The sequence below is a fragment of the Danio rerio genome, chromosome 7 (genome assembly GCF_049306965.1).
Source record: "Danio rerio strain Tuebingen ecotype United States chromosome 7, GRCz12tu, whole genome shotgun sequence".
In the NCBI taxonomy this organism is placed as follows: domain Eukaryota; kingdom Metazoa; phylum Chordata; class Actinopteri; order Cypriniformes; family Danionidae; genus Danio; species Danio rerio.
This window is the reverse complement of record NC_133182.1, coordinates 39,523,095-39,540,000: the sequence shown is the minus strand read 5'-3', so window position 1 is coordinate 39,540,000 and position 16,906 is coordinate 39,523,095. Positions and strand designations below refer to the sequence as shown.

At 36.3% G+C, this 16,906-nt stretch overlaps 1 protein-coding gene across 2 annotated transcripts in view; it reads left to right on the top strand.

The window, feature by feature from the left end:
• The window catches only part of ambra1a (autophagy/beclin-1 regulator 1a), a 106,457-nt gene that overhangs the window by 37,367 nt on the left and 52,184 nt on the right, over positions 1-16,906 (top strand). For both annotated transcript variants that reach the window (XM_002667669.8, NM_001281992.1), the window contains 1 exon segment: positions 6,936-7,046. In XM_002667669.8, coding sequence (XP_002667715.3) covers positions 6,936-7,046 — 111 coding nt within the window.

Sequence of the window (16,906 nt, the reverse complement as noted above, 5' to 3'; positions counted from 1 at the left end):
AATCCGAATCTCTCCAAGATGACACAGCATTATAACACACTGGGCTGCTGAACCGTATCCAGACGACATTGTAGTGTTAATGCCAGCTGGAATGGTGGCTGGTTAACAGTTGTAACAGCTTTGGTGCTCAGTGTGAAAAGGTGCAGACCTGACCTCCGCTGTGCTAACTGCTTGTGCCTGTGAGTGCCGAGACTGTAATTGATGTTGAGCAGAAGTTTAATCAGCCGGCTGGGTGAGAAGCGTTGATCCTGCCAAGACTCGAAGACCTGTTAAACTAATCATCCAAACTTTCAAATTATCTCTGCCTCGTGGAACACACAACCATTTGACCGCCTGACATTGTACTTTTGAGGGTAACAACATATTAAGCATATCCTAAAATTAAGAGAATGTGACATAGATTTTTTGAGCATTTGTCAGAGATGTTAGATTGTTGACGTAGAGTATGATTGTGTGCTATTTGTGTTGTGTTTCTGGCAGGCTCTCTTTTTTTGAACTACGCCAGAAAGAGCAACCAACCTTGAATTACACCCTCTCACTTTCGCTCTTTACAACTGTCTATTAATTAGGCTTGTAAAAGACTTACACATTTTTCTTTGGGCGCCAGAGTGCCATACTATTATGGATTATAAAATCCTTATGCTTTTTATTTATTTGGCTCAGTTTCAGTTTGATAATGTTCTCTCTCCAGATGCTTTTGGGGTATTGTAATCATATTGTCATAAAATTAGTGGCAATATGTCTTCTAGTGTAATTGTTATGATGATGATTTATACACTGTATGTAATGTATAGTACCAGTATAGACCCCTGTTTGCCTTCAGAACTGCCTTAATCCTTAATGGCTTAGAAGTATACTGAAAACATTTTTTAGAGATTTTGGTCCAAATTGACATGATAGCATTACGCAGTTGTTGCAGATTTGTCGGCAGCACATTCATAATGTGAATCTCCTGTTCCACCACATCCCAAATGTGCTCTATTGGATTGAGATCTGGTAAGTCTGTGGTGTTGACACTATGCTCAATTGGTACTAATGGGCCCAAACTGTGCCATGAAGATATCCCCCACACCATTACACCACCAGCAGCAGCCTGAACTGTTGATACAAGGCAGGATGAATCCATACTTTCATTTTGTTGATGCCAAATTCTGACCCTACCATCCAAATGTTGCAGCAGAAATTGAGACTCATCAGACCAGACAACATTTTTCCAATCATATGTTGTTCAATTTTGGTGAGCGTGTGGGAATTGTAGCCTCAGTTTCCTGTTCTTAGCTAACAGAAGTGACAACTGGTGTGGTCTTCTGCTGCTGTAGCCTATCTACCTCAAGGTTGGACGTGTTGTGCATTCAGAGATGCTCTTCTGCATACCTTGGTTGTAACGAGTGGTTATTTGAGTTACTGTTGAAACTAATCAAGGTTCCATAATGCAATTCAAAAACATAAATAAAATGAAATAAAAAGCATGAATCACAAAATACGTAAAACTACTAATATATGGATGTTTTTTAAAGTGTGCTTTTCACCTTATTCTCAGCTGTCGAGCGGGCGCTGCCATTTGAATCTTTTTGTCTCGCGACTTCCGGTCACATTCACTTCCATTCATTTTTTGACGTTAACAACTGCTCGTTACGCTGCTTGATGTTGCAATTTAATATTTTCTTATTATAATATGCTACGTGGTCTGTGTAGTCATGCAAACATTTGTTTGTTGAGCAAGTAGTTTGGCCATTTTCTGCCGTTTATTATTCCTAGTCATTTCTCCCATAGGCGACTGAATCGGAAGTTCTAAGACAATCGCGAAAACAGGCGCACTTCCGCATTTTAGAATAAGGTCAATAAAAGAAGAATAATAGTTTGGCATTTAAAAGTTTTGCTAAACAATAAATATTTATCTTTATGTCCCAAAAGTCATAAAACCAGTTTGATAAGTGAGCAATGACAAATGTGTAATTCTCTAACTATTCTCTCAACAAACCTGTTAAACCAACTTTTGAACTCTGTGTGTTGAAATACCACTGCATTGATGGTACATTTATTCTGTAATCGGTAAAAATGTAAATGAATGTAAAAATGTAAATGAATTTATTCCCCAGTGTCTTTGTAGCTTCTATACACCTTATAAAATCCTCCTTGGCTCTCTGCACTCTACAAAAGTAAAAAAAAATTCCTGCACAATTTTGTGTGTCTATGGGAAAAATGATAACTGTGAAAAAGGTTTAGCACATAACTGCTCTGTGACAGATGATAAATGCTTAATCCCACATACTTGCCCCCTTTTTTGTTTGTTTTGATGAAATTGTCACTTAAGTGTGGCTAATTCTTGTAAACTCAGTCTGTTCCTCATCTGTTCCACCGCACTCTAGCAAAAAACGTCTTTAAAATACAAGCATTTATAAAATGATTAATTATCTCCTTTGTTTTCAGACAATGGCATGGTGTCGCTTTGATGCGTTTTACGTGTCAGTCATTTTAATGACTTTTTAGTCCAGTTTCTTTTGTGATTTGCACTTTTGTTAACCTGCACTTCTGAAGAAAAAATAACTGAAGATTCAGTAATAATGGATACAGTGACCTCTTTTTTTCCACCTATCCATCATTCATCCCTCATGTCACGTTTGAAAGGTTTCCTTTCAAGTCCTTCGTTTGTCTTATAGTCTCTCTGTCTACTCAGTAAAACTGCTTTTGCTTGTTGACAATGAAAATATTGGTTGTTAAAACCATTTTATTTTTATTTTAACTCTGTTACAATAAAGATATTCCTATTACTGTGGATTTACTTTTAAATTACTCACATTAATATTACATTTTAAATGCAGTAGATTTAATTTTAAAGTGTTTGTCTGAAGTGAAAAGAAAAATGCTTTCATTGTACTGAGGCATACTTGTAAAATTGTTTTCTGTCAATGAGAAATGTCAGAAGAGAAGCAAGGTGACAAAGTAATTTGGCTTAGAAGAAAATATCCATAAACGCAATTAACATGAAATAATTAATTGTGTGACCTACACACCCACAAACTGTCAGTGAGAGAAATTGCATTTTAAAATAAATGTAAATGTATTTTTTAATTGCAGCATTTTTCTGATATATTATAAAATTATAATAATATTCAATAATAAAATAATGGTTTAAGTATGTTTTGGTCAAGTAATTGCATAACAATTGTCAATTTTTTTTATATCACCTTACTTTTTTATTGCGATATGTTTTAATATTTTTCATATTTAAATAATACTTAATAATTGTTTCAGTATGTTTTAATCAAGTAATTGCAGAAGGTGCAATATAATATTATAACGTTTTGTTTTGACCTCATCATCTAACATTTGTAAAATAACAGAAAATGAAATTTTTCTATTTATATTCTCTATATGTATTTTTTCGTAAAAGTATTAACAAATGTAATACAGATATGGCTGCTGAGAATGCACATTTCTTCATGCGTAGTGCTGCAATTTGTCATGTGCTGTGCCGCCTTTCCAAAAAAAAAAAAAAAAAAAACACTTGTGTTTCGCGCAATATCCACCAAGTGGAGCAAGGTACAACCGCTTTTCCATTGTCGGGCCAGTGCAAGCGAACGCCCCCCAAGTCAAACAGCCGGCCCAGGGTTTGTGTTTCCGAAAACCATCGTTAGCCAACTATGGTTTTAAGTTCCATTGTTATAAACTTAGTTTGTTGGGTTTGTGTTTCCCAAATCCATCGTTCAAACATTCGCAAACCGCGTTGCAAACTTGTAAGTTAGCAACTACACCTGGAGCTGTAGTTAAAAACATAATTTCTGGTTGTGTTCTATTCCCAGTTATCCCCCCTATATACCCTATTCCCTTCAAATGTTAGCTATAAGCAATGTTTCTTGAGCAGCAAACCAGCATATTAGAATGATTTCTGAAATATCAATTAGAAAATTCAGCTTTGCCATCATCACATCAAGAATTTACATTAATAATAATAATAATAATAATAATAATATATTCATATAAAAATTTAGTTTACTTGTTTAATTGCAATATTTTATCAAATATATTTTAATATTTAAATAACATTTGATAATACATTAATATTTTCAGTGCTTTTTAGTCAAGTAATTGCAGGCTTGGTAAGCCTGTAATAGTGTAATATTTTACTGATGCCAAACTTTTCGATTTATACTTTTCTTATACAGCACTATCAGATGTGTTTTATTTCAGGTCAGGTTTAGTGCTAAGTCCATAGCGTCTGGTTCCCAAAGGGTCTTTTCTAGTGAGAGAATCCCTCCAGCTCATTAGCTCGTGGCTGTTAGAGCATCTCCTGAAAGCCCGTCTGAACGCCAGCTCACCACACCTGGGTGTCTGTGCACCGTAATGGGCAGACGGCAGAGTGCAGGGCGAAGCTGCGTAATAGATATTTATGTCTGCATTACGTCTCCTTGAGTTCAGGTCATAACAGGCAAATCTAATCTGTTAGCTAGGCCCAGGATCGACCCTCTACTGCCAAATGGACCTCTAAGTGTACTATTTGGCCAAAGCCTTCCCTCTTCGCTTCTGTAATTATGGTGACAGGGGCTGAGCACTGAAGAGGACAGCCTGACATTTCCTTGTTTATCTCTGAAAAGAGTTATGTTGCAAGCAGGGGCCTCTATTAAATTCAGTGGCGAGTACGTTCTCTGATTTGCAAAGTGCAGGCAAGTTTATGTAAGAATCTTCACGTAACAAGTTATCTCAGATAGACTAAATTCCTGAGGCAAAACAAAGCTTAACTGTTATTGTCTAGATCTGATGCAAAGAGGGTTTGCTGATATATTATATAGTTGAGATATGAGAGACTTTTGTCTGGTTTTTTTTTTGGCTATTTATTTTTATCTGCTTTCCTTTAACTGAACAAGAATATACGCAGTGAGTTTGACCAGTATCAGTGAACCCTTCATGTTATTTATTTTCATGTGGTCTGCACTGAACTGAGTGTTCAAGTCTTGGGTTGCACTCAGAGATGCCCTGTTAACCACAACAAAACACAGCAGATATTGCAGTCAAATGCTGTTTGAGTTTCCTTGTTGAAATCTATTGTTGCGGTCAAATGTACAAATTGTACTGTCTCTTCGGGTAAGATATATATACTATCTTAAAGGAGTCTGAATGCAGTAGTAGTGTTTCAATGCATTTACATTTGAATTTATACTTGAATATTCAGTCAGTCCTCAGCATTTAACAATCGTTCAGTAATCATTCCAATATATTGGTTTGGTTCTCAGTTTTATTCTTAAAAAACTGTTGTCCTGTGCAATATGCTTATAAAAATCACAGCATATATATTTAATAATTATTTTTACATTATGCATGTTTTTATGTCCCTTTTGATCAATTTACTTTGTTGCATGATTTTAAAAATCTAATCAGTATTGAGATATGGCTTGACAATTGTTACATTGTGCAGGTAGGCTGCCATTTAAGTGGAAACGTTAAAGGTGCAGTAAGGGATCTGCCAAAATGCTAACCGGTAAGCATAATATCTTTGAAACACAGTCCCACCCCTGCCATCCAAAGCCACGCCTCCTGATATCACAAACGCACAAATAAAGATGACAGAGACCCACTAGTTAATGTAAACTTTATAATACCTTATAATACTACAATTCTGAATAGAAAACTGTATTATATCTAGCACGTTTTCAGTTGTGTAGCAAGCAAGACTTCATACTGTGCAATATTTCATGTATGCAAGGATCGCTGGTCTCACTCTCTCATGCGCTTTTTCCTAAAATGATTACTGTATGCTTAGTGGTTGGCTGGCAGCATGCAGATATTATACTTCTTACTAAGCCATACATGCATGCTATTTCAGACTGAAAATTCAAAATAGCATGGTAAACAATATAGGGAGTGCGTCATAGGTTGTCATTGTTCAAAAATAAATCAATGTAAAACCATGTTCACCTCAGTAAAGCAGGCTAGGTGGAATAGTAATATTTACTGATGTTTTGTTGTTAAACTAAATAAAAATCTACATTATTGATGCTGTAAAAAGACCTTATGTAATTAAGAATAGTCACATCAATCTTTCACCGGTAGATTTCATTGGCTGAACAACACTTCTGTGCTTATAACCCATTCATAACAACAAAATCTACATAAGCTTTGCGTGACTAAAAGAATTTTACAACATAACATTATTTGTCTAAAAGTAATAGTTCAACCATGGTGTCATACTTTCTCCAGCGTGCCGCATGGTAACTAATTGAGCATTTGTGTTTACCGCTCTCACTCTCTTTCTCGTGTGCACATGAACGTGCGTGTGTGTACAAATCTACATTTCTTAACATACAGTTTGGGCTACTTATCACAATTATAGGAATTATCAGCCCGACAATTTTTAATTAGATGAAAATTTTTTTATTTTTATGCCTTACCCAGAATATAGAAATACATATAAATACATTTAGATAATTTAATCATTACTATTGGAATGTGAAGAGACATTCAACCAGCAAAACAAAACATGTTTCTTAAGACAATCACCTACTGCACCTTTAACACAAATCTGTGTGTCACAACATTAAGAGTGAAACATTGAATTTGTACACGTCTGCAACTAATGTTTCTTTTCAAAATAGTCTGATGGGTTACTGTTTGATGAAGAAGATAAGAAAGAAATATCGGTACTGTTCTATTTATAGATTTTGAATGCCACCTTCCTACTTTTTCAGACAAATCACTGAATTAATCTGACTCATTGAATCAAACATTACATTTCAAATTAAAAAGCCTTCAGCGTAAAAAAGTAATTTTTCACTTTTTTCCATTGAGATTAATTTTCCCTCAAAATCACTTCACATTGAGTAATTTTCTCCAAGTATAGCTTGTCAAGAAAATTACATATTTTTTTATATCATTTTTGTGCAGTTCTATTATGAAAGTTATAAATTGGTATATCTACTTTTTTCTGCTTGTCTTTGAAGGTGCTGTAATTGGAGACGGTCAATCTGCAGTGGCCAGCAACATCGCTAACACTACCTATCGTCTGCAGTGGTGGGACTTCACCAAATTTGACTTGCCTGAAATCAGTAATGGTGAGTGGTATTAAAGCGATTTATGCCAAAATGTAATTTGTCTTCAGTTAGAGAGGATGATTCTTCAACAGTTCTGAATAGTCTACAAAGAATACTTAACACAAGAAAAATATCAATCTCAGGGCAAAAATCTCATCTACGGCGCATGTTTTTCAGACAATTTTAATGCTGCTGTGACTCCCTGATTTGGATTCTGAATGAACCATAATATTAGCATTCCTGTTTTCATGGGTGTTTTTGTGGGGTTTTCCAGAAAGGCATATAAGTTCTTTTTCTGGGATTTAATATTTGACATGTAGCCATCCACCCGAACAGAAAGTCAAAATGCTTTGGTAGCCCACAGTGTCGAGGAAATCACAGTGAGCGGAAAGGCTGCACTATGATAGAGAAAGGTAAGAGTGAGCACTCCACTGAGCACAAGAGTGCAGCTGATTGAGGGCAGATGCTATGGACAGGGGAGGAAATTGGTCACATATTAGAGTTATTTTCTTCCCCGCCTCTCTCTTTCTTTCTCTCTCTCTCTTATGACGAGGGTTACTGGAAGCTCTTGGCGATTACCCAGGGCTGATTACAAGATTGCAGAGTGATTCTTGTTATCTGAGCTTGATCTCACACCTGGCAGCACTTAGGCACTAACATCTGTTCAGCCTGAAAGAATCTTCAGGATCTTCCAAAGCAGAGGTTAGGGCATGTACACATAGTCAGATATATACTTTATCCCGCTTATTCCGTGGTCATTTGCCAGATTGTAGACAAGCTGAAACTATTATTGCTTTTGCTGTGCAATATTTGCCCAAATGGGTAAAAATGACAGTAATTTTCATCAGTTACAACACATTAGATTTGCCTACTTTAAATCAGACACAGGTGGACAGTAAAAGAGAGAGACCCTATGTGGGATGTATGACCTGACCACATCTAATCTTTCATCATGGATTCATCTAATATATACAACAGTTCTGTCTAGTTCTCAAATCTGATTGACTGATTGCAGTGCGATATTCTGCAATAAAAACACTCGCACTGCCCTTCTGTATTATTTCACCCACATAGAGTGACAGCAGATCTATAAACTCTCTACAGTTTGACACATATTGCGGCTGTTCGACAACTTAATGTACTTTTGAGGCTTTTTAGGTGAGAATGTAGTTGTTTAGATTGCAACTATGCAGTTTATTTATGAGGACATAGCATATTTTGAAGATTTATAGAGAAATTACCAACCTACATCACACATGACATCACACTGGTTCCCGGTTGCAATAGCAAACTTGTCAAGTTGTGCAGTAGGATGCCAATTTCCAAAAATAGAAAACTTAACTTTTACAGTACACCACATTGGTTTTAATGCCAACCGCAGATGTCTTTGGCTAAAAGAGAGCTGGAGTGAGGACTTAATAAAAAATGTCTGACTCTGCAGTTCTCATTTCATACCAGGTAAGTTCACGCTATGCTAAATCATACACATTACTCATTTTTGATTGACTCATTTGATGATTTCAGCAAACAGTTAAATGTAGTTAATTAAACTTCGGACACTGAATGCTTAGAATGAAATGTAAAAATGTGAGTTCACATACCCTGCTGTACAAGTGCTGCTCGCTGTCAGAATGCAGTAGTTTTGCTTGTTGATGATTACCCAGGCCTTGTATAGCTCCGTCTTCTTTCCTTGTCTTTGGCTAGGCAGAACCTCGGTTTTTAGCACTACAAGGTTTTGAATCTGGTAATCATGGAACATTTTTTCTTGCACATGACTACACAGAACAAGACTGTTGGCATTCAAAGACTTGTAGGCCTTTAACTTCTCCTTTGTAAAAACACTTGGAGTTTCAATGAGATAGTTGTATATTTCGGGCTGGATGCTGGGCCATTTCATCTTATCCAAAAGCCATTAGGAAGGTGCTAACGCAAATAGACCTGTCAGACGAACGCCGCGCACTTTAATGTTAATTTTGCCGAATCACTGTGCTTATCACTGGGTGACAAGCTGTTATAATACGCTGAAAGCATAATGTAAATAATATTAATAATATGTAATCAATATAACTTATTTCTAATGCAACAACAAACTCTGTACCGCATCAGATGTCATTCCCTTGCTGTAAATGCTAGCACTCCTGTTTTTTTCTGCAACCTCGCTGCCACGCATCCTGAATGTTTACAAACATGATAATTCGTCTGTAATTTTGGAGATACAGTGCTTCAGCACCCATCAGCCTGCCTTATTGAGCAGAGCAAAGACGATTGACGTTCCGCCAAAAGATGGTGACAGAGACATAATAAGCCCTTAGAGGAGAAAAACTGTGGAATTTCAAATTACAGCTTATCAAATAATTTTAAAACAGGTAAGTGACTTTCTAAGTCGATCTCTCACTTTTGTATGTTGTAGTGCTGTATTTATACCATAGTCTGGTAGTGTTTCTCGCAGTGTTTGCTTTGCTTTGGCTTTTTCGGGGATAATTATTGTGATATCCCGATTGCAGCAGAGAATACTGGGAAATCTGTCTAGACTGATCGCATTTCATGCCGTTCAGCCTTATAATCTTAAAATTTCAGCAGAATAATCTGTTTTGTCATCACTTTAGACTATGTTAGAGAATCATTCAAACACTAGCCCCAAAGTGACGTTTGTAAAGTAGCGACAGTTTCTGTTGTTCTGACGTCAGCTGCAATGTGAATGAATGGCGGAGGAAAGTAGTATTTCATAAAAAAGGGTTTTTAGATTCTCTGTGTTGGATTTTCTTTTTTATATACACTAATATGCTGTTGAATGAGTAGCAGTGCGATATGGCTGTATGTTGTCTCTGGTGGGATACTAGGGCACCAACGCACACCTCCCACCAGTAATGATATACAGCCACCTCACACTGCAACTCGTTTGATATTGCACATATTTATATATATATATATATATATATATATATATATATATATATATATATATATATATATATATATTTACACGAACGCGTCTCAGATGCAGATGTTATAACAGATCTTCTAGCCAATCAGAATCAAGAAATTTAACAGATCAAGAAATAAAAGGAAATGTATGTTGTGTTTGTTGGGTTGTTGTATTAATAGATTAGTTTACCCTATAAAGAAAATTATGTTATTATTTGCTCATCTTCATGTTGTTCCAATGCCCTGAGAACTTTATTTATCTTCAGAACATAAATAAAGATATTTTAGATGAAATCCGAGAGCTTGTTAAACCTTCATAGACAGCAAGGCGAAAAATAGATGATGGGAGAAGATCAGATCCAGAAAAGTAAAGAAAGACACTGTCAAAGCATTCCATGTTTATTTAGTAATAACGTATTTTGATTCCTTTCTTAGACTTTGTGTTCTCAAGGCAAACAAAGGTCTCTGGGTATTGGAGCGACATGAGTAATTGATAACAGAATTTTCATTTTTTTGGTGAACTAATCCTTAAAGGTTAAAAAAAAGAAGTCGATCCTTGTTAAATTGAGTTTGACCTTCACTTATCTCTTAACCCAGATGTGCCAGACTTGCTGACAATCTGTTGATGGGTGAGGATTGAGCATTTTATTTGTCAGTTGTTGTGTCAAAGGTCATTGTGTCATTTTTAAATACTCATCTCACAGACAGGGCAATAAAAACTGAGGTTATTCAAGCAACATTGGTTTATAGTCGAAAAATACAACATAAAAAATGAGACAGAACATTACAATACATATCACACATGCAGAAGCATGTCCTAATGCCAATCGGGTCTGGTTGAATCCAATAGCTTTTTGAGGACAATAAAGATTTTGTTAGGTTTTTGTTAAAGCTTTTCAAACACATGCAATTGTTTTGGAAAATCTCCTTTCCATACTTGGCTTGCAGAATCCAGGCTTTGCCCCAAATACCCTGGAAAAAAGTCTCTGGCTTGAAATATCTCACAAAATATTTCTTGTTGTGGCTTTTCGTTAAGTATCCCAAATAAAGGTGGAGGATTGGAAATATGAGCCATACAATGCTGTTTGCAAAAGTATGAATTGATTTCAATTGTTTTTGCTTTTATCTTGTTGTTTTGTCTCTGTTCAGTGCACCATTGAGTGTCCTAAGCAAAGCAGATAAATGCTAATAACTTTAGGAGGATTTAGAGCCAGTAAATGGAGTTAGAAATCCTGGCCAGTTTCCCTGGACGTGGTCAAGCTCCATATTAGGGATGCATAATATTAATGAAACAAGTTTGATAAACCGGCCGATAAGGGTTGTTTTCTCAAAATGATTGGTTGAAATGTAAGCATTGGCATTGAACAGATATGGAAAATTATGCTGATTTGCCTTGCTGATATGATGATGGTGCTTTATATAAGAATACAAGACTACAATAGTTTACATGTCTGCCAGTAGTGCTAGTAGTAATATCAGGTCAGCAGCCTGGTCATTTGTGCAGTAATTTCTGTGGTTATAAGGTGATTTAGATTTACCATTTTTGATTGTTGTCTTGGAGTGCAAGTACAGAATGCCTCTGTATACAATTATACCCATTCATAAGTTATTTATTAAAGGTGCAGTATGTAAGTAAGACACCCAGTGGTTGAAGACCAACAGCAGTAAGTCTCGAGCCTTAAAGCTGATTTAAATTGTGCTCTAAATAAAAGCAACAGCACACAATAGAAGAATTATTTTTCATATTTAAAGTAGTTTTAGTTCTTCTAACCAATGCCTTGAATTGATTGTTGAGTTGGCTAAAGTGGCATTGGGCATGTTAAAAAACAAAAACAAAGACAGCCTTTCCATCACGTAACACACATTTTCAAAGAAGAATAACTGACTTCAGCATTGTTTTTTAGATAAACAAGAATGTTTACTTATAATGTTTCTTAAATATCTGCAAACATATTATGGTATTTCTGCTTTAGAAGAAGAGACAAAAACTTACATACAACACCTTTAACAGTCACTAGTCTAGTGTGTGTTGTGTGTCAGCCTCTCAGCAATAACAGGTTTCTCATGTGTCTTGATGGCGGCCCTGGTACAACATTTGATTTATATGGGGCACTGTACATGTTAGGCTGGAAAAATAACTGTAAACCACATGAATTGCATTAACTTATTTGATAAAATCACAAATCTGATTTGATTTAATGGTTAAAATCCAAGACTCGTGGCGTTATTTAGAGCCACCAAATATACACGCTATATATACACTCCATATCTGCTCTGTTAACTCCATGTCTGCTCCATATCTGCTCCGCTTCTTTCCCCTGTATATATATATGGTTCTTATATGAATTTCAATGGCTGCTTTTTTAAATATTTAGAATATCTTGTTTTGTGTTCAACAGAAGAAAGAAGTAACAGTGGTGAGGAAATTTTCATTTTCACTTGAACTTCCCCTTTTACACTTTCTGAAAAACACACAAATAATAAACCAAAAAATCTTAATTGACTAAACGAGTAAAAACATTTATTGGCTTATTCCCAAAAATTCAATATCGAGCATCACTTTATCTCTGCTGTAAGCACCACTTAGAAAACCATTGTCATCCTATCAGAATCTGTTCTAATGTACTACAGTTATATTCTATAATAAACAAATTGCTATCGTCCATTGGCATGGACATTAATATAGTTTTCACAACAGTAACTAGTTTGCGTTCTCACTATGAACAGGCCTTTGTGGTCATGAAAGCTACTGCACAGCACTCCAACAATGTAGGACAGATTATTTTTGTACTTTCATCATTTGAGAGATATTCTACTATATTTTTAAACCCAAGTTAAAGTAGACTTACATTTTAAGCACACAGTACTGAAAATAAGAACATCATTTTAGATCCACACAGCTGGCAGTTTTACGAAGCGAATGTTAACTGACATTGATCACAAATTGAGTTATTGTATCTTTTGTAATCGGAAGAGGAAGAAAGCCAGCAGTTGTTAGATATCAGAGCACATAGGATCAGATACGCTACAGCTCTGCTGAAGTAAATGGGGCATAGCAGGAGGTAGAGCTGGATCGTGTCAGCAGAGCAGAACATTCACCCCCCGGTCAGATACCCTCTTCACTTCCCAGCAGGCTGCCGTCGCTCTACAGAGGCCTGAGTGCATTCTTCTGTCCTCCCACACTACACACATCCCCTCTGGAGCATCACTGCAGACTAATTACAAATACAAGAAACCTGTTATAGGCATTAGATGTCAAATAAACTGTACTATTGATTTTGCAGCCCATTAGAAGTTCATATATTGCGCAGCCATTACAGCACTGAGTAATGTTTAAATGGCTCATGCTCAGTTCGTGGATGCTTGTTCTAGAAAACACTTAAGATCGAAACATTTACATTAGACATGCACTTCCAATTGCATTTAATGAAGTACACCTAGTCTTTTTTCCTTTTTGGTGGCATCTGTGATTTTTTTTCATCAACAATTACTTGACTGCCGTCTAGTTTATCTGTCAGAAAAAATCACCTGTAAATATGTTCATACAAAATGCTTGTGGGTGCTTTAATTATGTGCTCTAGCTTAAATATTTCAGGCCTATATTTGATGCAGTAATTAAGAGAACATTTTTTCCATCCAAAAATTGGCGAAGGACACACGTGTTAGAAATTCAGTGCAAGTGTTAAAAATAGCTTGTCAGACTTCAGGCTACGCAATTATTAGTGTAGATGGGATAGGTTTTTGGGTCATAAAAGAAGTAATTTTTTGCCAGTTATTATCAAGCAATATTCAAGTGTGAACGCTTGAATTATAATTTATTCAACCCTCTAATTTTTGTTGCATCAGTCATTGTTACGATATAACTTTTAAAGCTGGAAGCATTAACATCTTGAACAAATTATTTGAAACTTATCGTTATTGATCGATATGAAAAAAAATATATAGAGAGTTTGCATTTTTGCCATTTCACCCAGCCCTATAATCTTGCCAACCTTTCTGTAAGAAATTCAGGGTAGATGACTTTTATTTCCAATTGGATTGAACAACCATCTATTTAACAGTCTTATCCATTTCATATGTTCCAGTACGTGCTTTACTTGTCTTGTTGTGTCAGAGAGCCAGCAATAAGAGAGATGTGTCTCATACCTGTCCACCTGAGTCCTTCCTTCCCACCTGCCTTCCTTCCTCAACCAGCACACAATTAAAGCTCTGCACCCTATCAGCTGACAGAGCAGAGACAGCCACCTCCAAGGACCGATAATGACATTGTTCAGTAGCAGGAGGCACGACAGCTGAATCATTGGCCTGCACGTTGACTGATATCCCGGAGCAGTCAACCTACTGAGTAGCCCTGGACAGCTACCAGCCATCCATAGCCTATGAATCCCCTGAGAAGACAGCAGTTTCCTCATGAGATTCCCAGCAACTCTGGAACAAAACAAGAACTACTCCATTTCACAAAGACAACCTAGGACTCATTAGATGCTACAGAGGTGGAGGAATGTGTTGGAGGTTTTACAAATCTGTTCGGCAAAGACAACCGAGCTTGGTGGCCCTTTAGCTGAGCAAGCTCATTATCTTACTTGAACTTGAATTCTCTTATTAACAACCCTTTCCTCAGAAGTCTTCTTTCTGGCCAGCTCAGCCAAAGAGCAGAAGTATTAATGAGCTAAGATGTTTCCATGCTCTCTGATGCATTTACTTCATCATAATATATGGCTTCAAGAAGCAGAAATTAACAAAGCGTCTCAAGTTCTGAATATGGAAATGCTCTACATTGAAGTTAACCAGTATTATAATAGGGACAAGAAATGTAGTTGGTAGTCATACAAAGAACCAAGGTACATGTATAACTGCATGTTTGATGGCAAGCAGACTCTACTAATTAACAGTATATTTATGTAATCTAACATCTGTTCCAAAGTGAGTGGATATCAGTTTCACTGGTGTCAGTTGGTAAGATGTGTAGTTAATGGTATAGATTCTTGAAAATTCTATTATTTATTTCATGTTTATTTATATAGCACAATGTAGATTATGTCATAGCAGCTTAACATAGAAGTTCTAGTAAACTGAAACTCAATAAAATGCCCCTAAAATCAGAAGGTCCATAATTGACCATATTTGGATTGAACGCGTATGTTAATGAGCTCCGCTCTAACGCTCGATTAAAACTGGGCCTCAGCCTCAATGCTTGACTGAGGGCTTGTCTGAAGTTGGGGCCCTACCCAATCATTATAGTAGTGTCAGCCAATGAAATTAGTCCACTGTTGGCTACTGTCTGAGGTGGGGTGTTTGCAAAAAGCGATCTAATTGGCTGGCGCTTCCGTTGGCGCTTGAAAGGTTGGAAAATTCTCTACATCTACACCGAGCAAAGCCACTGAAGCGGCGCTGACAGATCCACAGTTCGGTTTGACAACGCTAAACATCACTCAATCAAAGTAAATGTGAAGCATTGATGCTGACGCCCCCTGTGAATGTGGTGTAATGTGCAGCTCTCAGTCAAACAAAGCATGATGTGTGCTGAACATGGCAATATAATACTTAATTTGTCAAAAATATTTTATAAAACAAAGTTTCCTAGATAAATCTTTTTAATTAATGGTTGAAGGTTTGTTTTACCTAGATGGTAAACCTTGATTTTCATCAGCCATTACTAGTCTGTAGTTTCACATGATTCTACGGAAGTCATTTTAATTTGCAGATTTGGTATTCAGTAAATATTCTTTATTATCACTGAATAAAAATTGTGCTGCTTTGATAGTGTTACACACATCAATATAAAATATATGATTTTCAGAACCAATTAAGGAGGACAACAAGGCTTTTCAGAGAAATGATTGTTACGGTGGATAGTTGATTTGGGATTTTCAGTTACCAGCAGAGACAGTGGACAAATCTAGCTCATAAAGCTGCTGAAGGCTCTGGGAGCTCTTTTTGAGAAACCATTAACATTATCCTTCCCAAGTCAATAATGCCAGGAATCTGCTGGGGATCATAAATCAGAGTAATTGTAACTCCAACTAAATATAAGCCATCACAACTGATTTAGCATTTAACACCAGCAAGCTCATTAAATGTCTAATTAGGAATGGAACAGTTGTCAGAATTTGTTGGTTTGTTGGTGGCCTTACACTGAAGGCAAATAATAATGTAAGGTAAAAGAAGCGCTGTGTATTTTTTGTTTAAAATAGAGAACCAAGCCCTATTTCGCAGTTCCTGAAATCAAAGAGCTGCCTTTTGAGTTGTCTAAACTTAAAAATCAATGGATTGCTAAGGGCTTTTTTTCTGCAATACCAGCACATACAGTATTAGTTTTGTTTTAATTAAGTGGGCTATAAGTCAAATTAAATTAACTGCTTCGCTCTAGTTCTTTTTTTTATCACAGTCCTTTCTTGTTAGAGCAAAGAAGGTATAGCAAGTCATCGTTCTGTGAATAAGATATGTAAGATTTTTGCCCCCTTTCCATGCTTCCCCCTCGCTATTTTAATTTCTTATTATGTTTGCGCAGGTTTGGTTCCACGTGCTTCTCATAAATGCAAGCTCAGTGGGTTTTAGTGCAGCAAGAGGATTTTTGTGACATTGCAAAGTAAAATCCCAAATAAAATTCTGACAGTCACTGCAGGGCAGATGTGTTTTTTTATATCTGTAAATTCTCAGAGCTGGAGGGCTTTTCCAATGGTTGTAGAGCTCCAGCCTTAAGATTGTTATAGATACTGTACACACACCACATCCATTGATGTAAAAACTGCAGCAAGTTTATGAATATTTTCTCTGATTTCATTTGTAGTATGTCCACCGCTGTAAAGGCGATAAAATAAGGGGGCATTTGTATATTAAAATATGCCCATATAGTGTGCAAAATGCTTGCAGAAGCAATTTCATGCAATTATTTCCCCAATAGTATGTCTACAGTACGTTTAACGAAAATGAGCACAACTTCTCAACTGTCTCAT